Below are 22,097 nucleotides of genomic sequence, written 5' to 3'. Positions count from 1 at the left end.
CCAATGTGTAAGTCATTTACAGTATCTTTTACACTTTAGATGTGTTCTTATAATTAATATAACCTGCTACAAAATGTGATAAATCATGGACACACAAATACTTCTTGACCAACTTTACCTTAAAGCCTCCAGTATTGCCAGACTTGATAATCACAGTAGTCTCTGGTGCTCGGCTCAGCAGTGCAAGAACAGCCTGACGAATTTTGGCCACTTCATAGACATAAAATGTTAGTGGGTGAAAAACCAGATGGGCAAAAAATGTGATGACAACGACAGCATGAGCACCACCAGCTATTTCATCAATATCATTGCTGATATAATGCAGATCGGTAATTAACATTTTAGTGAATCTCAAGGGAACACCATGTGGCTTCCAGTGAACAATGATGTTGTTTTTTAATTCTACAGCCATTAGGGGTCCACCAGTGCGAGGAGTGTGGAGGTTCATTCGTTTTAACCCTAAAGAAAGAAATCAAATGAAAATTAGATTTTTTTTGTTATTGATGCATTATTGATAACAAAACTTAAAACTGAATTACTATTATAAAAATGATGCCATTTCTAAAAACTAATTGAGACCATTTAGCAATTACCAGCTGGTGCTAAACTGGTTAATAGAGGTTGTAGGGTGACCACCTGGTTCCCTTTCAGTCTGTTACTACGACGTCACGTCATGACCGACGAATTGGGAACCACTCCGCGGCGACCTATCTACTTTGAGAAACTATAAAAACGGCAATGAACTTGGCATGCAGATATTTGTATAATGCAGGAGCCGCCTCGCTAGGTGCGTATATAAGCCGCAGATGCAAAATACCAAATTAGCTTTATTGCTTCAAAAGCTGGCAGACATCTGCTCATGAGAAGAGTATCGGATCTTCGTAGATCCGGTTCTGGAAAAAAGTCACTGCTTGCCAGAAGTTGGTTGGACTTAAGGCACCACAGCGTAGGCTCGCAGTTTCTCTCTCTTTCTCTCTCTCTCTCAATTTAGGTTTGAGTTCGAGTGAGTGTGTTGCCTCTCCCTGTGTGCTTCATCAACTGGCACAAAGAGTGATTTCCCTAAAAGAGCAGCATGTTTGAGCTTTGTGTCTTTTTTAAGACAGCCACTCACTTGTGTCACGGTCGGGTGCGTCTTTTTAAAGATGGCATTCCGTCCGTGCTCCGTTTCTGGATGCGGTGTGTTGAAGAAAAAAAGGCGGTCAGGGGACGAGTAGGCTTCCCGCGGGTGCTAGATAGGTATGGTAGGCGCTCAGGTGGACGAATATGCTTGCACTAAATGACGAGAGCTCCCCTAGAGGTGTCCATACCTTACCTATGCGGGAAAAAGGCCACTTACCCATGGTTAGGCCGAAAAATCCCGGTCATCATCCAAAACGGCAAGTTTTGGACATACACGAAAGGTGTACGATCCATCGCACCAACTATTGGTACGATGGCACTCTTAATGAATGGGCTCAACTCCCACAAAAATTCTAGATTCCCTTGCACATATCGATTCTCCCCCGCACAGGCCGTTTCTCCACTTTGCATTCGTGGGGCGAGAATATCAGTATAAAGTCCTCCCATTTGGGCTCTCTCTCGCCCCGTGTATTCACCAAAGTAGTGGAGGGGGCTTTAAAACCCCTGAGAGAGAAAGGTGTACGCATTCTCGTGTATCTAGATGATTGGCTCATAATAGCTCAAACGCGTCAGCCGCTTTGCGATCACAGAGACTTAACTCTGAAACACCTCGCTCGTTTGGGTCTTCGGGTCAACTGGGAAAAGAGCAAGCTTTGCCCCGTGCAGAGTATCTCTTTTCTCTGTATGGAACTGAATTCTGACTTGCCTGAGTACATTCAAGGCCCATTGTCGCCTGTTTTATTCACTAGCCAACTACCGACTACGATTCGTGCCTTCAGTTCGGGCCCGCTGCATCCAGCGTAACACTGAGAGCTTTGGGCCCGGCTTCGTGCCCAAAGTTCCCAACACTCCTTTCAGAGATCAGGTGGTGAACCTGCAAGCGCTGCCTTTGGAGGAGGCAGACCCAGGCATGGCTTTGTTGTGCCCTGTCCTTGCACTACATGTGTACATAGACAGAACGCAAAGCTTTAGAACATCAGACCAGCTCTTTGTCTGTTACGGTGGTCAGCAGAAAGGGAAAGCTGTCACCAAGCAGAGGATGTCCCATTGGATTGTGGATACCATAGCCATTGCATACCAAAAGCAAGACGTGCCTTGCCCATTAAGTTTACGTACTCACACTACACATAGTGTGGCATCATCTTGGGCACTGGCTCACGGTTCCTCGCTAACAGACATTTGTAGAGCTGCAGGATGGGCGACGCCTAATACGTTCACTAGATTCTATAGTGTTTGTATCGAACCGTATCCTCTCGGGTTCTGTCTTTAAATCAGTGAAGAACACTGAGTGACGGCTCGTATGTCGGCTTTCAACCTCTATCTTGGTGCTGCACATTTGCACCATTATGGAAGGCCGTTAAGGCAAAAAGTCACAAAAATGGTTTTTGCTCTCCTCCACCGCCTCGATGGCAGATGTTGTGGAGCATTGGCTGTCAGCCTATCACGGATGTATTCTCTGTAAACCTGTGTAGGCAAGGCGCCCACATTGTGTCCCCTACGTGGGGTTCCTATGTGTGTATAGTTCGTGGGGTTAAAATCCTCCATGTTTTCCCTTAGCAGAGCCTGCTCTGCACCTCTCTGTCATACCATGTACGGTTCAGAGACCCCTATATGGGCACCCCTTCGTTTGTTTCGTATTCTTATGTCATCCAGTTTACCTTCTTAGGGGATGGCTTCCGCAGTGTTCCTAACTCCGCCCAGTTTAGGTCGCTTCCCCAGTTCGCTGGTTCACTATCTTGGGTTAAGGACCAAGTAGTGACCGGCCTTCTGCACTTCGCCCCAGGTTCCGCCCCCCACGTGTCTTTTGCAGGCACTGGAAGGGTTTATCTGCAGTGGCATTTTGGTAGAGATTCCCAATTCATCGGTCACGAAGTGACGTCATAGTGACCGACTGAAAGGGAACTTCTTGGTTACGTATGTAACCCTTGTTCCCTGAAGTAAGGGAACGGAGATGTCACGTCCCGTCGCCACAGTTTGCTGTTTTATTGCAGTTACCAGGCCGGGCACTGCTACTTGGCTTTCTCAGCAATAATATAGCTAATTTGGTATTTTGCACCTGCGTCTTATATGCGCACCTGGCGAGGCGGCGCCTGAATTATGCAAATACCTGCATGCCAAGTTCATTGCCGTTTTTATAGTTTCTCGAAGTAGATAGGTCGCCGCGGAGCGGTTCCTAATTCGTCGGTCACAACGGGACGTTTCCGTTCCCTTCCTTCAGGGAACGAGGGTAACATACGTAACCGAGACGTTACGTTATTGTTCTTTTGTAGGTATGCAGATATGCTGAACAATACAGGACACAGGGAGATAGGACTTACTATTTTTAGACTATGTTATATTGATTTGTAGGCCAAACTAGTATTTCAAACTAGACAAAAGAAGTAAATAAAGTAATATAAAAATCTTTTTAAATAAGATGTAATGCAAAACATGAATTTTTAAAGGTTACGTTTTCCTGATCTAATTTTTAAACTTTAGTTATTGTTTAATGTTGCTGTTACAGTATAAATAATACCTGCAAAATGATGAAGCTCAAAGTTCACTGACAGGCAATATATTTTCTTTAACAGAAGTCCCCTTTCAAAGCCTACAGCAAATGGCCGGTTTGGACTACAGCCCTCCACTTCCCAGTTGAATGACGTCAAAGCAAGAGTGTTTAACTAAACTCCGCCCACAAGAATACGTCAGTTGACAGCTTTGGCTCAAACGTCTCTGCTAAGCTAAGCTGCTGTTGAATCACAACACACTAAACAATCTACACAATCAGAACTCAATATGTATTTCTGAAGGAGGGTCTTTATAGAACAAGGAAGACATCAGCCCATTTTTAGGACAGTAAAAACAGCCACTGAATTGTAAGTCAATTTTGTGAAAAAGAATACGCTTTTTTACACGTGAAACATGAACACGTTATTAGAGCCGGACAGTAACAGAGTACATTTACTTGAGTACAGTACTTAAGTACAATTTTGAGGGATCTGTACTTTACTCGAGTATCATTTTTGGGGAGTACTCATAACTTTTCTCAAGTACATTTTAGAGGCAAATATTGTACTCTTTACTCTACTACATTTCTATACATAACCGTAAGTACCCGTTACTTCTTCTAAAGAAGAAAGGAAAAAGAAAAATCTCGGAAACCCTCAATTTGTTGTTTCCCTCAACTCAAACTTGATTGGATTGTGCAGGCGCCACTGATTGGGACAGCCAATCCGCAAGTCACCATGGTCAGATTTAGATAAGAGACGGAACCATGGACAAAATAATGTATTAAAACGCAGCAGGTCTATCCTGTGCCAACCCGTGGCCCCACCCCATGATAGTTTTTGCTTCAAGTGTTTGCTGTGTTTACCAAATCAAAAATTCAACCCCTTGAGCGGCAGGGATCACTGAAGAAAATGTACTCTTGTACTTTTAATACTAAAATTTTCAGGATCCTGTCGGAATCATGTCTTAAATTATATCTAGTCTTTGTGACAGGGTCCTGGCAGTACCATGTTTTATGTGGGAAATGCGTGGTTTTAGTATTGGTTTATTCTGACCACGCATTTCCCGGGTCTCGTCACTTTTTACCCGCTCCCTTACTTGTCATTGATTTCAGCTGTGTCCCTCATTAGTTGTCCCTATTTATTGTCCTTGTGTTTGATGTTCTGTGCATGTTCGTCTTGTCGTATTCCTGTGTAATTTATCTGTGAGTATTGAGAGTAATCTAGTCTAGTCTGTTATATGTTGTGAATAGTTTATTGTTGGGTTTATGTCTAGTTTAGTGTCGGATTAGTGTTGCATTTACCCTGTCTTGTTTTGCCCCCTCGTGGGTTTAATTTTTCCCTGTTTGTTCAATAAATTCCTTATTTTTCGTCACGTCTGCATTTGGGTTCGTTCCTTGTCTAATCCCTCACACAAATAGTTTTAAAAACAAGTACTTCAGTACCTTTACTTAAGTAGATATCTGACTGTAGTACTTTTACTTGTACTTGAGTAAAATTTAGCAAGGGGTATCTTTACTTTTACTCAAGTAATGAAGCTGTGTACTCTGTCCGCCTCTGCATGTTATATTGCGCACTGTAAACACAATCAACGCTTTGAAACACAGGAAGAACGGGACCTTTAAGTATGTATAATGTTATTACATTCCTAGGTTTATTCCTTCATTATATAGTATACGTTTGTTAATTGAGAGAAATAAATAATTAGTCATTACAATACCAAATAAATAACTTGCCTGGCACTTTTTTTTCTAAATACTCAAACCACTGCCTGGTGGTAGAGTCTCCAAACAGGTAAACAATCTTGTTTTTAAGACACTTTCCCAATTGTAAAGGACTGAATTCCTGAGTGTTACATACAAAGGACTTCCAGACATCTTTAAAAAAAAAACCTGCAGGTACTGGTGTAGTCAAACCAGATCTGCATTTCACTGTTTTGCCTAAAAAAAGAGAAACAATGCATTTAATTTAAGGTGTATCGCAATTATGAAAATGCTTTACTATAAAATAATTGTACTTGTACCATTGCTTGCAGTGTTCTGAACAACATTTATGCTTTGATTGTCTCCAGAAATACCAACATTTGTTAATTTTCTGTAGAGGTTAAATGATTTAATAAATTAATGAACAAATCAAAAAATTAATGAATTAATTAAATGCATAAATATGCTTTTGTAGAATTGTGGATTTTTTTAAACTGTCCCCTTACCTTGAAAAAAGTTGTTGTTCAAATTTATTTGATGGGTCTTTCAAAGCCCCTCTTTCATGATGCACCCATTTGTCACAGGAAAGTTGCTTTGGTCTCTCACACTGCCATTCCGTTCCTGTTTTTACATCCTTATATTCACAGCAGCAGTTGCCTTTAATCCAACTTCCATCTGAGCCCCATTTAAGACCACAGTCTACTTTTTCTTTAATCCTTATTCCTTTTGGTCCTGACCCTTCAAAGTAACCATAATAAAGGCTCCGTGGGATTGAGGAGTCCCTGTATTTTTTAATAATATGCACAACTTCGCTGGAGTGGACCAGTCGCACAGACACTTGTGCCTGACCTTCCCAGGGTAGCAGAAGATCAACAGTGTACGTCCCATTGCGGTGATCATCAATTTTCCCATAAACACTTGCCTTTAAGAAGAAATTAATGTTTAATAGGTAATCTAGTAGACATTTTGTAAATGTATACTGTAGGTACATTCAGCCTTAAGGTTGTTATGATTAATGCATTTGGTAATTACTTTCACCCAATGTGACAGATGGGTATATACAGTACTTTATTAGTATGTGTGTTCCTTAGATATCACTCCATAATCTCCTGTAGGGATGCACTTAAGTTAAAGGGGACAGAGAATGAAAAACCATTTTTAACTTGTCTTTGTTGAATAATGGTATTATTCACGAACATACAAAAAGTGCTAGACATGCTAAACATCTCAGTCTCATAGAAATTCCTCTTCTAGAAATGTCAGCCAGAAAACGGCCCAATCTGAAAAACTGATGCTTATGACATCACAGGCATCTAACTGCCCCTCCAATAATTGGCTACATTTTTTGAGTGGCAGCAAAGTCAGCCACACTGTAAAAAATCCAACTTCAGAATGTTCTTTCAACAAAGATAATTAAGTAACTTGAACAAAGATTTTTGTTGAAGGGGATCAATTCATTATTTTGTGTTCACTGAATGAAATGAGCATAATCATCCAGCTAAAAATATTTTTTGTTGACTGGACTTACATATAAAAGTTTTTGTCCAATTAGTTTGCCCAACTTACCAAACTGAGTAATCTGAACAAGCAATAAAAAAAAACAATGGTCGGAATGTTCACTTCTTTGGTTAATATTTACTTAAAAAGATGACTGTTTTAATGTGTTCTGGATTTATTTATGTTGTTAATGTTAGCTATATGTTGTAGTTAGAGTTATTTTAAAAGAATAATGTTTGTCCATTGTTACCATGATTGAGAAGTGTGTGTTCAGTGTAGAGGATGGCACAGTGGGTACTTAGCGTGCATCATTATTGCCTCACAGCAAAAAGGTTTCTGGTTCAATGCTTACTTGAACTGTCAGATCTTGTTTTGGTAGTGGTTTTGTTTTGCATAACAGGCAAGTTCATATGGATTTAAAAAAATAAATTGTAATTATCAGAACATAGTGTGTAACTTATCTGACATGAAAAATAGACTTTTTGGCCAACAAGAAAATTGTATTAATACATTTTATTTCAATTTGGCCCCACAAGCTATGTTTAATCAAGAGACAATATTTAATTGACAGAACATTCTATTTTAAATTCAGTCTACATGCTGGGGTAGTCAGCCCAACACAAAAAAGTTTGTTTCCCCAACCTAAATTGGGCCAACTAACAATTTTAGGTGTAACGGGTCACTAGAAATTTTTATGTTGTAGAGGCATATTTTTTTTTTACAGTGCAATCAGTAATGAGATTGCAAGTTAAGCCAGTAGGGGGAGCCAAATAGGTGCAAAACCACTTGTTTTAAATCACCCTAATAGAGCTATCTGAGAGAGGTTTTTAGGAAGCTTCTAAGGCATTACAGACCCAAACAAAAAAAAATTTGTCTACATGTCACAACACAGAATAAGGATAAATACCCCGTTCAAACATTCTATGTCACCTTTAACTTTTTTAAGCCCTTCCATCACTAAATTTCCTTCATCTTGTTTGCCTTGTTTACTTTTCACGAGTGAGGTCTTAAGCACTTGATCACTGAAGTGGATCAAGTGCTAAATGAATAAATGAAGTGGAATTATTGCGTGTTTGACCTCATCCTGTAATGTGCTCACCGATTTGTACTTATATGAAATAAAAGAGACAAAAAAACTGTGCACACCTTGCGAGTCTCTGTTGTGAAATCATAATTGTATTGCATTGTCTATGGAGCTGCCTAAAGCGTACATATAAGGTTCTTACATAATAGTTGAACACACTTTAAAACGACAGCAGAGATTTCCCCTAATGGAAGACTTAGAAAAGTTTGCAAGTGGTTGTCTATAAGTGGACTTAAACGCAGCCCAGATATTTAAACATACCTTTAATTTGGAGTTGAAAAGCTTTGCTTGGAAAAAATCGCCTCCATATGATTTCAAGTTCGTGTTGTGATCTCTCGCTGTAATAATAACATGGATCTTTTCTCCAACTCTGTAGGTTTTATTAAGTCCCATAATAGAGAATGTTGTGTAAACTGGACTTGTGCTCAGATTAAGCTCAGTTATTTCTTGATTTGAACTTGCCCAGTCAAGAGCCTTTTGGAGTCTATCCCACTCCTCCTCACGGATTCCCATGTCAAGAACTAAATTTGTGGATGACACATTTGTTTGTATTTGTCTTGTAAGTAAAAGGGCTCTTGGACTGGGGGGCAGATATGTGTTTATCCAACCACCATCCAGATATCTCCATACAGTCTGAAAAAAACAAGACATTAGTCAAGATCCAGTAATGAAAGTTGACATCATGCAGTGTGACACACTATACTTCAGTTTAACTCCATTTAATCTCCTCCTCCTGCTTTTACTTTTGTACACATCTTTTAAGCATCAATTGGGGCACACACTGTACAGGTACATTCTGTATGGTTCATATGTTCTTTTTATACATTCAATGTTTTATGTAAATATTCAGTTTCATCAAACGCTCTTCTTGTTCTGTTTTGTCTTCTGTTGTTGTTTGTGAAGTCGGAAAGCTGTGCAAATGATTAAGACTTATTCAATAAACCATTTTGCTAGAGTGACCTACTATTTTTAACCCCAGGTTATTCTAAGCCACAGGGCCGTATTTATAAAAAATCTTAGTTCAAATAGTTGCTGATAGTAACAAAATTCTAAGAAAATTCCTAATGTGTGTGTTCCCCTTAAAATAAAGGAAAATATCCTAGTAAAGAAAAAATAATTCAGAAAGCATCTTAACCATTAAAGAATTGTTAGGAGTATGGATGAGGACTTTTAAGAGGCATAAGAGTTTCTTAAGCAGCAGAGAAAGTGAAAAAAAAATAGAAGAAGAAATGTGTTGCACACAATGCATGACACATGTGTGACACAGCACCAGTAAAAGAAGCAATCATTACATTAACAGTAACATGCTATTGTCACAGGTCGGGGCGGACCACAAACTGTGTGCGTCTCGCTCCTTCCCAAGTTCCAACTCGAGGAGGTCCCAAAAGCACCCCAATGACCAAACAACGAGAGATAAGTATATTAAAACAGTAAGCTTTATTTAAATTATTTTAAAGGTAGTAGGGAGTAGGAAAAGGGGATCTAAAATATCGCTTCTCGCCCTCAGGGGGAACACTACGGGGCCAGGGACGTTGGAGGGGACAAGTCTTCCTGCGGGACCAGGGGATAGCAGGGCAAGGGCCGGGCAGAGCTCCTTCGTCCACGGCCCACCTCCTGCGTGGAAGGACTTCCCGTGGCACGCCTCGTTACTCCTGAGGGCAGAATAAACACAATGTAAGTTCTACGTTGGACACAACGCCTTCCTTCTAGGTGCCTGGAACAGATGGAGTGGACTTGGCAAGGACTCAAGACAAGGTACGTATCTCTTTCTCACCAGGTCTCTAGAGTGGGTCAAGGGACTTCAACTTCAGTCCGCACGCAGGTAAGTATGATCTTCCTCTACAGATTTTCTAGGGCAGGGGGGTCGTTGCTGAGCAAGTTAGCTTGGGCTCGTGATGAGGCAAGTACCTTTCTCTCTATACAGGCCTTCTAAGGCGGTGAGTCGTTGCTGGATAAGTTAGCTTTAGCTCGTGGTGAGGTAAGTATCTTCCTCTCTATACAGGCCTTCTAGCGCTGTGGGTCGTTGCTGGGTAAGTTAGCTTTAGCTCGTGGGGAGGTAAGTATCTTCTTCTCTATACCGGCCTTCTAGGGCTGTGGGTCGTGGCTGGGTAAGTTAGCTTTAGCTCGTGGTGAGGTAAGTATCTTTTCCTCTATACAGGCCTTCTAGGGCTGTGGGTCGTTGCTGGGTGAGTTAGCTTTAGCTCGTGGTGAGGTAGGTATCTTTTTCTCTATACAGGCCTTCTAGGGCTGTTGATCGTTGCTGGGTAAGTTAGCTTTTAGCTCGTGATAAGGTGAGTACCTTTCTCTCTATACAGGCCTTCTAGGGCTGTGGGTCGTTGCTGGGTAGGTTAGCTTTAGCTCGTGGTGAGGTGAGTACCTTTCTCTCTATACAGGCCTTCTAGAGCCGTGGGTCGTTGCTGGGTAAGTTAGCTTTAGCTCGTGGTGAGGTAAGTATCTTTTTCTCTACACAGGCCTTCTAGGGCTGTGGATCGTTGCTGGATACGTTAGCTTTAGCTCGTGATGTCGTAAGTATCTTTCTCTCTATACAGGGCTTCTAGTGCTGTGGATCATTGCTGGGTAAGTTAGCTTTTAGCTCGTGACGTCAACACAAACTCAACTAGGCACAGGAGTACAATCGAAACTGAAACCCATACATCACCATCACCATCTAATGCAGCAAGAGGCGGGGGGGCCTTGTCTGGCACACGGCCGGGGGCTGACACAATAACTTCCCGTTGAATATATTCCAAGCGGCCAATGACCGCACGTCCTCTTCCCTAGACAGGCGAAGATCTAGACGAAAAACAGTAGTTGTCACACAACGTATGTATAGGCACCCAGGTCTCCCCGATCACCCTCGACTCTTCCTCTGCTGCTAGGTGGGCCGATGTCGCTACAGAACTCCTCACAGTACCTTACTTGGTGTTTCCGTCAAGCTCCTGCTGGACACAGTTACAGGGCGTAATTTGTTTGGCTGGGCACGCGCCGTCGTAGCAGCTCCCGATGGCATCCACAGGGGTTTAATCCCTCCTGAGGTGAGTACAAACAACAAGGACACGGCACAACACTTCAAAAGCTTTGTGTACTCACGTCAAATAGATCACTCACTCGTTGCACAGCACACACTCCAGTGAATAGGTTAGGGTCCGTACTCCTCTCCTGGCGGGACTACGCCTGAATCGGGGAGTGGGATCGTACTTTGCTACGTCGTGCAGTGCCTCGACCGGTGGCAAAACTCTCGCTGTCCAGTGTCAGCTCAATACACGTCTCCCGGCTCGCCCACCTACCACACACACCTGGTGGGGCCGCTTAGAAACAAGTTACACTCTCCTTTAACAATGTAAGCATTCAACATTCACCACTGATCTACGGTTACTCACGGTTGGCAGAACTCTAATCAATCTCTCTCTCCTTATTTCCTCCTTTTCCAGGACATACGCCAATGTAAACAACGTCTTCAATGCAGCTCACCCAGTCCTTCATGCAGACAACAATAACAAAGGTGTCAATGTGTTCCTTTCACTACAATGCTCACTCTTACTTGGCTTTGAACGGTGCTTTCTCTCTCTTCACAGATCCCAGAACGTATCAACAGTGACGTACTCCAGCATCAAACGAATCAAACCCAGCAGGTACTCACAGCGTCCATCCAACGCAACCAAACTCCTCTCCAGTAACTTCTGCTCTCTCCCTTTATATCCCTCTCTCACGCAGCTGTACCTTATTACAGCAATTGCGGGGAATCCCCGGGTTTCCCGGAAGTGCCGGTGTCTGTGCAAACCTCTTCACTCTACTTTTGGTTCCGCCCTGTCCAGTCACTCCGTGACATCCTCCCCCACCAATCAGTTCTAGTCCCTAGAACATCCTCTGTCAGTCCACTCACCATATCTTGCCGGAGGGCGTCCTCGGGTCTCCCGTTGGGAGCGACATGGTGGGGACACTGGCTCGGCCGGAGCGGGTGCTAATGCTGGCCTCCTAGGGATCACTGCCCATCCACTTACCCATGGCGTAATGGGTGCAGCCTGCCTCGGGGGTTCCACCGTTGGCCAGGGGGAAGTTCGGGCAGGGTCGAACCATATTTCGGTGGACAATACGTTCTGGCCCGGTCTTCCCCTCCGGCCTGATGGTATATACCAGTTGTCCTGGTCGTTGTTGTGACACAATCACGTAGGGGGTACTCTCCCAGCGATCACTGAGCTTGCCTTTCCCTTGGCGGCGGTTATCCCGCACTAGGACTCTCTCTCCAGGGAGTAAAGGGGCCTCCTGGGCAGTGCGATCGTAGAGCCTTTTGTTTTTCTCCGCTGCTCTTGTAGATGCTTCGTGACCTGTTCGTAAGTGAACCGTAGATGCCGGTGGTGCCGATCCACCCACTCTGTCACATTCGTCTCTCCTCCCAGCGTTGGTGCTCCCATCATCAGGTCAACTGGTAACCTCACGTGCCTGCCAAACATCAGAAATGTGGGGGCATACCCCGTAGTGCTGTTTACACTGTTATTATAAGCCTGGATCAAGGCAGGTAAGGCACTCACCCAGTCTCCTTGGCGGTCTCGATCCAAAGTCCCCAGAAGCCCAAAAAGGGTCTGATTAAACCTTTCGCACCCCCCGTTCCCCTGGGGGTGATAGGAGGTTGTATGGGTCTTGGTACATCCGTAGAGCTGGCACAATTCTTTCACTACTCGGGACTCGAAGTTCGCCCCCTGGTCGGAGTGCAAAAACTCTGGACAGCCAAAAGGCTGGAAGACGGTCCTCCAGAGAGCCATGGTCATTGTATGGGCGGTCTGATCCAATGTCGGGATGGCCCACGCATATTTCGTGAACAGGTCCGTCACTACTAAGATGTTCTGATAGCGATCAACGGGCCTTCCCAAGGTCAGAAAGTCCATTGCCACAATATGTAGAGGGGCCCGTGCCTTCAACGGGGCCTTCGGTTCCCGCCTTGCCTTGAAGAGCGTGCAACGGGGGCAAGCCTGAATAGAGGTACTCACTGCGGCCTCTAATCCTGGCCAGTAGAAGTGCCGGCGTACCAAGGATGCCGTTTTCTCCTTTCCCTGGTGCCCCAGCTGGTCGTGGTAAGCTGTAAGCAAGGCCTGCACCTCTCCGGCGGGCACCACCACCTGATGGACCTCTTCTTCTGTCCCTTGTTTGGAGACCAATCTACATACAACCCCATCTCGCAACTCCAGCCGTTCCCACTGCCCCAGCAACTTACGGACCCCTCCATCCTGGGTCCTCCTCTCCTCTGGCGTCGTCCCTTGGCCCTGTTCCAGCCAGCTACTCACAGTCCGCACTCGCTCATCCTTCTGCTGTCGTTCCCTCCACCGGGCGGGGTCCCACCCCCAACTTGACGGCACTGCCTCCCGGTGACTTCCTGGGGCCTCGATTACGCCCACCAAGTACCCATCCTCCGGTACTGGGGCCTCCCTAGTCGACTCTTCCCCAGGGGTCCGTCCCTCGGGCAGTCGGGACAACACGTCCGCATTCACGTGTTCCTTCCCTGGTCGGTACTGGAGCTGGTAATCATAATTGGCTAGCTGCGCCACCCACCATTGCTCCACTGCCCCCAACTTAGCGGTTTGTAGATGGACCAGAGGGTTGTTGTCAGTAACCACCCGGATCTTGGCGCCCCACAGGTAGTCTTTAAACTTCTCACTTAAGGCCCACTTCAGGGCCAACAGCTCCAGCTTAAATGAACTATAGTTGTCGTCATTCCGCTCTGCGGGATGGAGACTCCGGCTGGCGTACGCAATCACTCTCTCAGCTCCGTCCTGCCGCTGGGCTAACACAGCCCCCAGCCCCAGATTACTGGCATCTGTATATAAAATAAAGGGCAGGTTAAAATCCGCATAAGCCAGAATAGGGGCTTGCAACAGCTCCTTCTTTAGTTGTTGGAACGCAACCTCACATTCAGGATCCCAGGTTATTGAGGGTGACCCCCGGCCTCGGGGTCGTCCTGTCCCTGCCAACAGCTGATTCAGAGGCTTGGCAATCTTGGAGAACCCCTTAATGAAGCGTCGGTAATAGCCCACAAACCCTAAGAAAGATCTAACCTGCTTCACCGTCGCCGGGGCACTCCACTCTCGTACGGCGGCGACTTTCTCAGGGTCCACAGCCACTCCAGCCGCACTCACCACATGGCCCAGGAACTTTACCTTCCTCTGTAGTAGGTGGCACTTGTCTGGTTGTAACTTGACCCCATATCGTTCTACAGCCTGGAAAACTTCCTCTAGATGTTTGAGATGGGATTCAAAGTCAGGTGAGTATACAATAACATCATCGAGGTACACCAAGGTCGACTCCATCAACCGCCCTCCTAGGCACCTCTGCATCCTATCCCACTCAAAAAGGCCGAATGGGGTGGTGAATGCGGTCTTCTCCCGATCTTCTTCCTCCACCCGCACCTGCCAATACCCACTCGCCAAGTCCAGGGTCGAGTACCATGCGGATTGGGTCAAGCTGGCCAGAGAATCCTCGATCCGAGGCAGAGGGAAGGCGTCCTTCTTAGTCACCTGGTTCAGTTTTCTGTAATCGACGCAGAACCGCCAGGCCCCGTTCTTCTTCTGCACCAGAACGATCGGTGCTGCCCAAGGACTACTACTCTCCCTCACAATCCCTCGGTCCAGCATGCCCTGTAATAACGTACGTACCTCTAAGTACAAGGTGGGTGGGATGGGTCGGTACCTTTCACGGCTGGGCCCTGCTTCCCCAGTAGGCATCTGGTGTCGTACGACATCTGTACACCCATAGTCCTCATCATGGGTGGCGAATACGTGCTGCCAGCGAATCAACAATTTCTCCAATCTCTGAGTTTGAGCCTCCTGCAATTCTTCTCTCAACGAGGTATTCCTCAGGTGCCTGGCCACTTTCTCTCCTGTCTCTCTCGGGGGCGTGTCTACCTGGGTTAAAACAACTTCGACCACAGTAGGTCTAGGCCACCCGCCCTGTGTCCTCCCGATCCATCTTCACTTTGGCTGTCTGGATTCGCCGACAATCGGCGGCGACCCTCTTCCACTCCTGTTGCTCGGCTCTAGGGGCAGTCTTCCCAGGTCTGGCCCAAAATAACTCCTCCCAACATTCGGCGATGATATTCATTCCCAGCAAGGCTCGATGTACTCCTAGGCAGCGATTCTGTACCACCACTATCCCCTTCTGGGGGACGAGGATCCCTCCTACTTCTATGTCGGCCACCACGTAACCGATATATGGGATATCCAGCCCATTTGCACCCCTTAGGGTCAGCCACTACGAATCACCTTCTTCCATACTCCTTCCCTTGAACACTTCTCGGGACAGGCTTTCAGAGAAGAGGGTGACTTGGGAGCCAGTATCCACTAAACATGAAATACTCACACCACCAACCTTTGCCTCTATGGTGGGACTTCGTCCAATCAAGGCTTCTGCCGATTCTTTTCTTCCAGGCGGGTCTCCCAAAGGGGAGCCGACCACATGACCCACTGTGGCCAGCCGCCTTAAAAATCCCCCATCGAGCCTCTTCGGGGGCTACACTGTTCAAGGGCAGTCGCCTCCTTCTTTAGGTCTTTGAAGGTGAGGTCTGGGTCCTGGCGGAATTGTACCCGCAGGCTCTGTCGCACGGGGCCCTCACGCAATCCCAGCAGAAACTGATCTCTCAAAAGCGTCTCACCATCCTCCAGACCATGATCCGGGCATTTTTGTAACTGCGTCCGTTGCTCCCGTAGTCGTAGCGCATACGCCCGAATGGGCTGCCGGAGCCCTTGTTTACACCTAAAGAACTGGGCCCTCAGGACCGCGGTGGGGGTGGTATCGCCATACTGCTCAGACAGAAAGTTGAACACGGTCTGCGCTGTGGCTCTCACTGCCTCTGGCGCAGCCTGTACCTCCCGACGCGCTTCTCCCTCTAAGGAACTGTGAACAAATTGTAACTGCTGGGCGGCAGTTAGGCCCTGGAGCCCGGCTAGGTATTCAATCTGGGCCCGCCATCGGACTCGGTACCACAATACTTCTGGATCCAGGGGTTGCCTAACAACACGGGCATGATGCGGGGTGGGACTTCGGGCAACTCGTTGTTGGCCATTGAGGGACCTTGGTCGCTCCACTCGAGGTGGACGCCCTGCAGACTACGCCAAAAATCTGTCACAGGTCGGGGCGGACCACAAACTGTGTGCGTCTCGCTCCTTCCCAAGTTCCACCTCGAGGAGGTCCCAAAAGCACCCCAATGACCAAACAACGAGAGATAAGTATATTAAAACAGTAAGCTTTATTTAAATTATTTAAAAAGGTAGTAGGGAGTAGGAAAAGGGGATCTAAAATATCGCTTCTCGCCCTCAGGGGGAACACTACGGGGCCAGGGACGTTGGAGGGGAGAAGTCTTCCTGCGGGACCTGGCACACGGCCGGGGGCTGACACAATAACGTCTGACACAAATAAGATCTAGACGAAAAACAGTAGTTGTGACACACGGGGAGTGGGATCGTACTTTGCTACGTCGTGCAGTGCCTCGACCGGTGGCAAAACTCTCGCTGTCCAGTGTCAGCTCAATACACATCTCCCGGCTCGCCCACCTACCACACACACCAGGTGGGGCCGCTTAGAAACAAGTTACACTCTCCTTTAACAATGTAGGCATTCAACATTCACCACTGATCTACGGTTACTCACGGTTGGCAGATCTCTAATCGATCTCTCTCTCCTTATTTCCTCCTTTTCCAGGACATACGCCAATGTAAATAACGTCTTCAATGCAGCTCACCCAGTCCTTCATGCAGACAACAATAACAAAGGTGTCAATGTGTTCATTTCACTACAATGCTCACTCTTACTTGGCTTTGAACGGTGCTTTCTCTCTCTTCACAGATCCCAGAACGTATCAACAGTGACGTACACCAGCATCAAACGACTCAAACCCAGCAGGTACTCACAGCGTCCATTCAACGCAACCGGACTCCTCTCCAGTAACTTCTGCTCTCTCCCTTTATATCCCTCTCTTTAGCATGGCTCGCCCAATCGTCGCTCGCCACGTTGCTCACGCAGCTGTACCTTATTACAGCGATTGCGGGGAATCCTCGGGAAACCCGGAAGTGCCGGTGTCTGTGCAAACCGGTCCGGGCGGAACCTCTTCACTCTACTTTTGGTTCCGCCCTGTCCAGTCTAGTGTTGTTTTTGGCGGCCTGTTTTAATTTTAGTTTTAGTCTAGTCTTTGTGTCAAGCTGACATTTTAGTTTTTATTAGTTTTAGTCAGTTCATACTCTTTTTAGTCTAGTCAAGTTTTAGTCGACTAAAAGTCTGGGCATTTTAGTCTTATTTTAGTCAGAATTATCCTTGACTGTTTTTGTCTAGTTTTAGTCAACGAAAACTGGTGTCATTTTTAGTCTAGTTTTAGTCAATGAAAATTGTATTTTAGTCTCTTTTTAGTAATGCAATTCTTTTTAACCCAGTTATAAGTACCTAGCAGTAGTATAGACAAAACCAAAATTTTCTTTTAGCCAAACCTATTAAAAAAAGTTATCTTGTTATAGTATACCTTATAGATATAAGAATACATCCATTTCAGACATGGAAGATGCTCTGATTGAAATTTACTTGATTTGAAGATATATATTTTACTTAATTTTATTTAACCTCTGAGTGAGTGAGTGACTTGACTGTAGGTAAAGAGTCTACATCAAAGTCTACATCAGTGGTCACCAATCCTGGTCCTGGAGGGCCAGTGTCTCTGCAGAGTTTAGCTCCTACCCTAATCAAGCACACCTGAAGCAGCTAAGTAAGGAGTGTCAGGTGTGTTTGATTAGGGTTGGAGCTAAACTCTGCAGAGACACTGGCCCTCCAGGACCAGGATTGGTGACCACTGGTCTACATAATCAAAACAGAGTAGTCTAAGCAGAAACACACACACAGGGCCACTGCTGGTCAGATGGGTGCCTTAAGCTGACTTTTACGGTGGTGCCACCTTTAGTTAAAAAACAACAACAAAATCACAACTATAGTAGGCTATGTGTGAGAATAGCACTTTATTAAAATGTTATTGTTATAATTTATAATTGTATTTTGACAGCAACACAAACTACAATTATACAAATATGCAATATAGTATATCTGTTTGTGTAGCTAATGGCACTATAATGTGACAAAGCTAATTTTACGTGTCAGTATAAATCCAAGCAATTTTGGAGAATTACTAAATATCTTTCTTGTAAGTAAATTAAAAGCCAGCTTTAAGAAACATCAGATGTCTATTAACAAAAGCAAAAGTTTGTATGTATGGTTATGTTCTTAATAATACAGCTGTTTGATTGATTTAACACTCAAGCATTCAGTTAAGCAAGTTTAGTTAATTCAAATAATAAATAAGGACACAGACCCTTGTTGTTAGCATATAAGTTATAAAACAACGTCTTTAGCATATATATATATATTTACCATGCTTCAAAACACAACGCAGCACATGTCATTTAAACGATTGAAGATGCAAACTGGTACATTGTTATATTTTTTAAATCACACAGATGAGTTCGCGGTGCCAACAGTCAACGCTATACATATTAACAGGCTTGTGAACTCACCTGAAAACGATGCACGGGTTTAATTTTGAAGACTTGATGCGGCGGTGTACTCGCGGGCGCAGCTGGCCATCAAACGTGACGTGTCGCGTGTTACTGCGCAAACGGATTGCGTATGATATCAAAGAATCGCGGGAACAGACTGCTCTGCATGCTTTCTAATCGCTCTTGTGGTACGTTTACATATTTCTGCGGATCGATTTGCAGAGCGCCATTGAACACACATGATAGGCTTGTTTGAGATTAAGCTTGCCTTGCCTGAAATTCAGACGAGAGCAGACGGCTGCAGTGAGGGGAGGAGTGAAAAAAGAGCTTTTAAGTCAGACACTTCACCAATCTCGCCGTCCAGTCGACTACAAACGTCAGCAGAGGCAGAGATCACGTTCGCGTATTTTATCGCGGATTAAATGGATGCAACTGAAATACCAACAAATGCATTTACATTAAGATGTTTATAAGGAGAATTAACAAAGGTGAACTGTTCATTACTGGAAAAGGCTTCTTAGTAAGTGTTGGGATGTAATCTAAGTCCAGACGTAATACAAATTCGTTTCTGTGTGAAATATAAACAGCACACAGTACAAATAATACAACACCAATACAAAAAAAGTGTAAAGGAATTCATTAAAAATATGAATGTCATAAGTCAAGAACAAGTTGAATAAATATAAAAACTACTACAGGAAGTCGAGTTTTAAGAATTAAAAAGTCATCAGCTGACATTCCCAGGCAAATGAGCATTAAGCTGTGTCGTCAGCAAGTCTTTTCCCATCGTGCTTTTCGTCAACGCAGTCGGTGGAGAGCAACTGCGCTCGGCTGTAGAATCCGACGAGCCCGCCTCTCCATCGCGAGAGTTATTTTGCACACGTCAGCATGACATCAGAGCAAGTTGGACGTAATTCGGACACTTTTCTAACCGGAATGCATCTTGCGCTGATCACCGGTGATCGATTCTGCGCAGAATTTGCTCATCTCAAACAAGCCTGATAACTTGCAGGCAGGTGGCGGGGTGCCAGGAGATGGCTAGATGAAATAACGTTATAACATTTCGTCTCGTTTTGGTCAACGAAAATGAAGACACATTTTAGCATAGTTTTTATTTAGTAAACCACTTTTAGTCTCGTTTTTATTCGTCAAAAATATTGTATTATACATTTTATTATAGTTTTCGTCACATGACCAGCATTTACGTTGCGTCTCGTCACGTTTTCGTCACGTGATAAAGGTTCATTGACGAGGATATTTCGTCATACTTTTCATTGACGAAGCAACACTAGTCCAGTCACTCCGTGACACTATTTGGCAACTAGAATAAATGCATTGCGAAGTATTGTAAGTTCAGTCAGCAACCAATACAGGGCCGGTCCTAGACAAAATTTATGTTGGAGGCACCTCACACTCCTCTTATTTTCAGAATATTATGAGAAAGTGTAGAAATTATGCAAAACCACGTGTTAAACATTTTAAGGCAGGTCAAATTTGTTGTGGATGCAGTATTTTTTTTTAAAAACCATCTTTTATGGATAACACAGGATAAACACCTCTACATTGCAAAAACCCTAATTGTAAATAACTGTACAGATGAACACCTCCTAGAAAACTTTTATTTTTTTATATAAGCTGGGTATGAAGAGGAATCCCCCTCTCAATATAAAGTATAAAGTTATCTATTATATTATGCATATATTCATATTTATTTCAATACCTTTTGATACCTTAAATATCCATACAAATCAGCTGCCACTGGAAGTTAAACACACAAACTACCAAGCAGAATATTTTTTTTTCAAGAAATATGCATCATGTTTTCATGATTTGAAAACTAAAATAAAGTGTAGAGGACTTACAAGATATACAGACAGTTTACTTTAGGTAACGGTAGTTTTGTTTGCTGTTTGACTTTAAATACAAACTTGCTATCGTGAACATGCATTCAAAGTGTCTAAACAGAGTCAGCAGCGCTCAAGTTTATTTTTAAAACGCATTATTTCAAAATACCTCCATCATGGGCTGAACTGTCTTTGCATGCCATTTTGCGAAGCAGAAAACAAAAGCATGAGGGCGTAGTTCTTTGAGTGACGGGCCGTTTTTCAATGTCAATGATACTACAAGTCACTTCCTTGAAAGGCTAGGCGAGGCTCCTCTTAATTAACCCTGCATTCCAGTAGTGTTGTTTTTGGCGGCCTGTTTTAATTTTAGTTTAGTCTTTGTGTCAAGCTGACATTTTAGTTTTTATTAGTTTTAGTCAGTTCATACTCTTTTTAGTCTAGTCAAGTTTTAGTTGACTAAAAGTCTGGGCATTTTAGTCTTATTTACGTCAGAATTATCCTTGACTATTTTTGTCTAGTTTTAGTCGACGAAAACTGGTGACATTTTTAGTCTAGTTTTAGTCAATGAAAATTTTATTTTAGTCTCTTTTTAGTAATGCAATTCTATTTAACCCAGTCAATATAGTATAAGTACCTAGCAGTAGTATAGACAAAACCAAAAAATTTTTTTACCCAAACCTATTAAAAAAAGTTATCTTGTTATAGTATACATTATAGATAATGAATTTACTTGATTTGAAGATATATATTTTACTTAATTTTATTTAACCTCTGAGTGAGTGACTTGACTGTAGGTAAAGAGTCTACATTAAAGTCTACATCAGTGGTCACCAATCCTGGTCCTGGAGGGCCAGTGTCTCTGCAGAGTTTAGCTCCTACCCTAATCAAGCACACCCGAAGCAGCTAAGTAAGGAGCTTCAGGTGTGTTTGATTAGGGTTGGAGGTAAACTCTGCAGAGACACTGGCCCTCCAGGACCAGGATTGGTGACCACTGGTCTACATAATCAAAACAGAGTAGTCTAAGCAGCAGTGTTAATTTCGTTGACGAAGACGAAAAATTTTCGTCAACGAACCTTTTTTCACGGACGAAGACTAAATAAAAACTAAATAAAAGTCAGATATGATGACGAAGACTGTAACGAAATATAACTGACACTTTAGTCAACGAATAAAAATAAGACGAAAATGTTAGGGAGGGACGAATGGAGAATAGATCCAATCAGAGCTACTCATTTTGTGGGGAAAGTTTTGTGGGATCCAATCAGAGCGAATCTTTGAGGGTAGGTTGATCTACAAAGGCAGCAGGCAGTAGAGGCATTTTAAAAACCCGCGGCAAAGTTCGTTTTCACAACAGGTTGTTTACATTATATTTAGTTGTACAGTCTCCGTTACCCAGCTTTGGCTGATTTCAGTTGACTTCGCTCGTTAGCAACACGCTAACGTGTTGCGGTGCACCCTGTCTGAAGACATGTCTCATTAAAAACAACGTCAGAGCTAGCGTATAATCTGATCACACTACAAATATGACAAGACGACAGCCTGTAAAGACGACTCATCCAGAAAACATGCGAAGGTAAGCATACACGCTAAGGTTATTTTATAAGATAAACCACAGTGTTTTCGCTAATCTTGGAATAACATAGAAACAAATGGAATACACATCTGAACTGTATTGATTGTATTGGATTGTCTGAATTAATACTGAGTATAAATATTCAGTGTCCTCAAATTGAATGAAATGTGTAACGTTACTATTATAGTAGATGTTGTGGTTTTACATGACTGGACAAAGTGCGTGTGTAAGTGCGTGTGTGTGTCTCTGTCTGTGTGTCTGCGTGCGTGTGTAT

The 22,097-nt window shown here is 44.0% G+C and overlaps 1 protein-coding gene across 7 annotated transcripts in view; it reads right to left on the bottom strand.

Moving 5' to 3' along the window:
• LOC135785325 (NXPE family member 3-like) overlaps nt 1-22,097 on the bottom strand; it is a 61,993-nt gene that overhangs the window by 23,332 nt on the left and 16,564 nt on the right. For all 7 annotated transcript variants that reach the window (XM_073813186.1, XM_073813188.1, XM_073813187.1 and 4 more), the window contains 5 exons: nt 8,151-8,522; nt 5,815-6,230; nt 5,629-5,699; nt 5,342-5,545; nt 119-459 (listed from right to left, as the gene is read on the bottom strand). In XM_073813186.1, coding sequence (XP_073669287.1) covers nt 119-459; nt 5,342-5,545; nt 5,629-5,699; nt 5,815-6,230; nt 8,151-8,522 — 1,404 coding nt within the window. The remainder of the gene's footprint in view (nt 1-118; nt 460-5,341; nt 5,546-5,628; nt 5,700-5,814; nt 6,231-8,150; nt 8,523-22,097) is intronic.

Source organism: Paramisgurnus dabryanus, chromosome 22, assembly GCF_030506205.2.
Source record: "Paramisgurnus dabryanus chromosome 22, PD_genome_1.1, whole genome shotgun sequence".
Lineage (NCBI taxonomy): Eukaryota > Metazoa > Chordata > Actinopteri > Cypriniformes > Cobitidae > Paramisgurnus > Paramisgurnus dabryanus.
The sequence above is the reverse complement of the archived record's forward strand: the minus strand, read 5'-3'. Positions and strand labels throughout refer to the sequence as shown.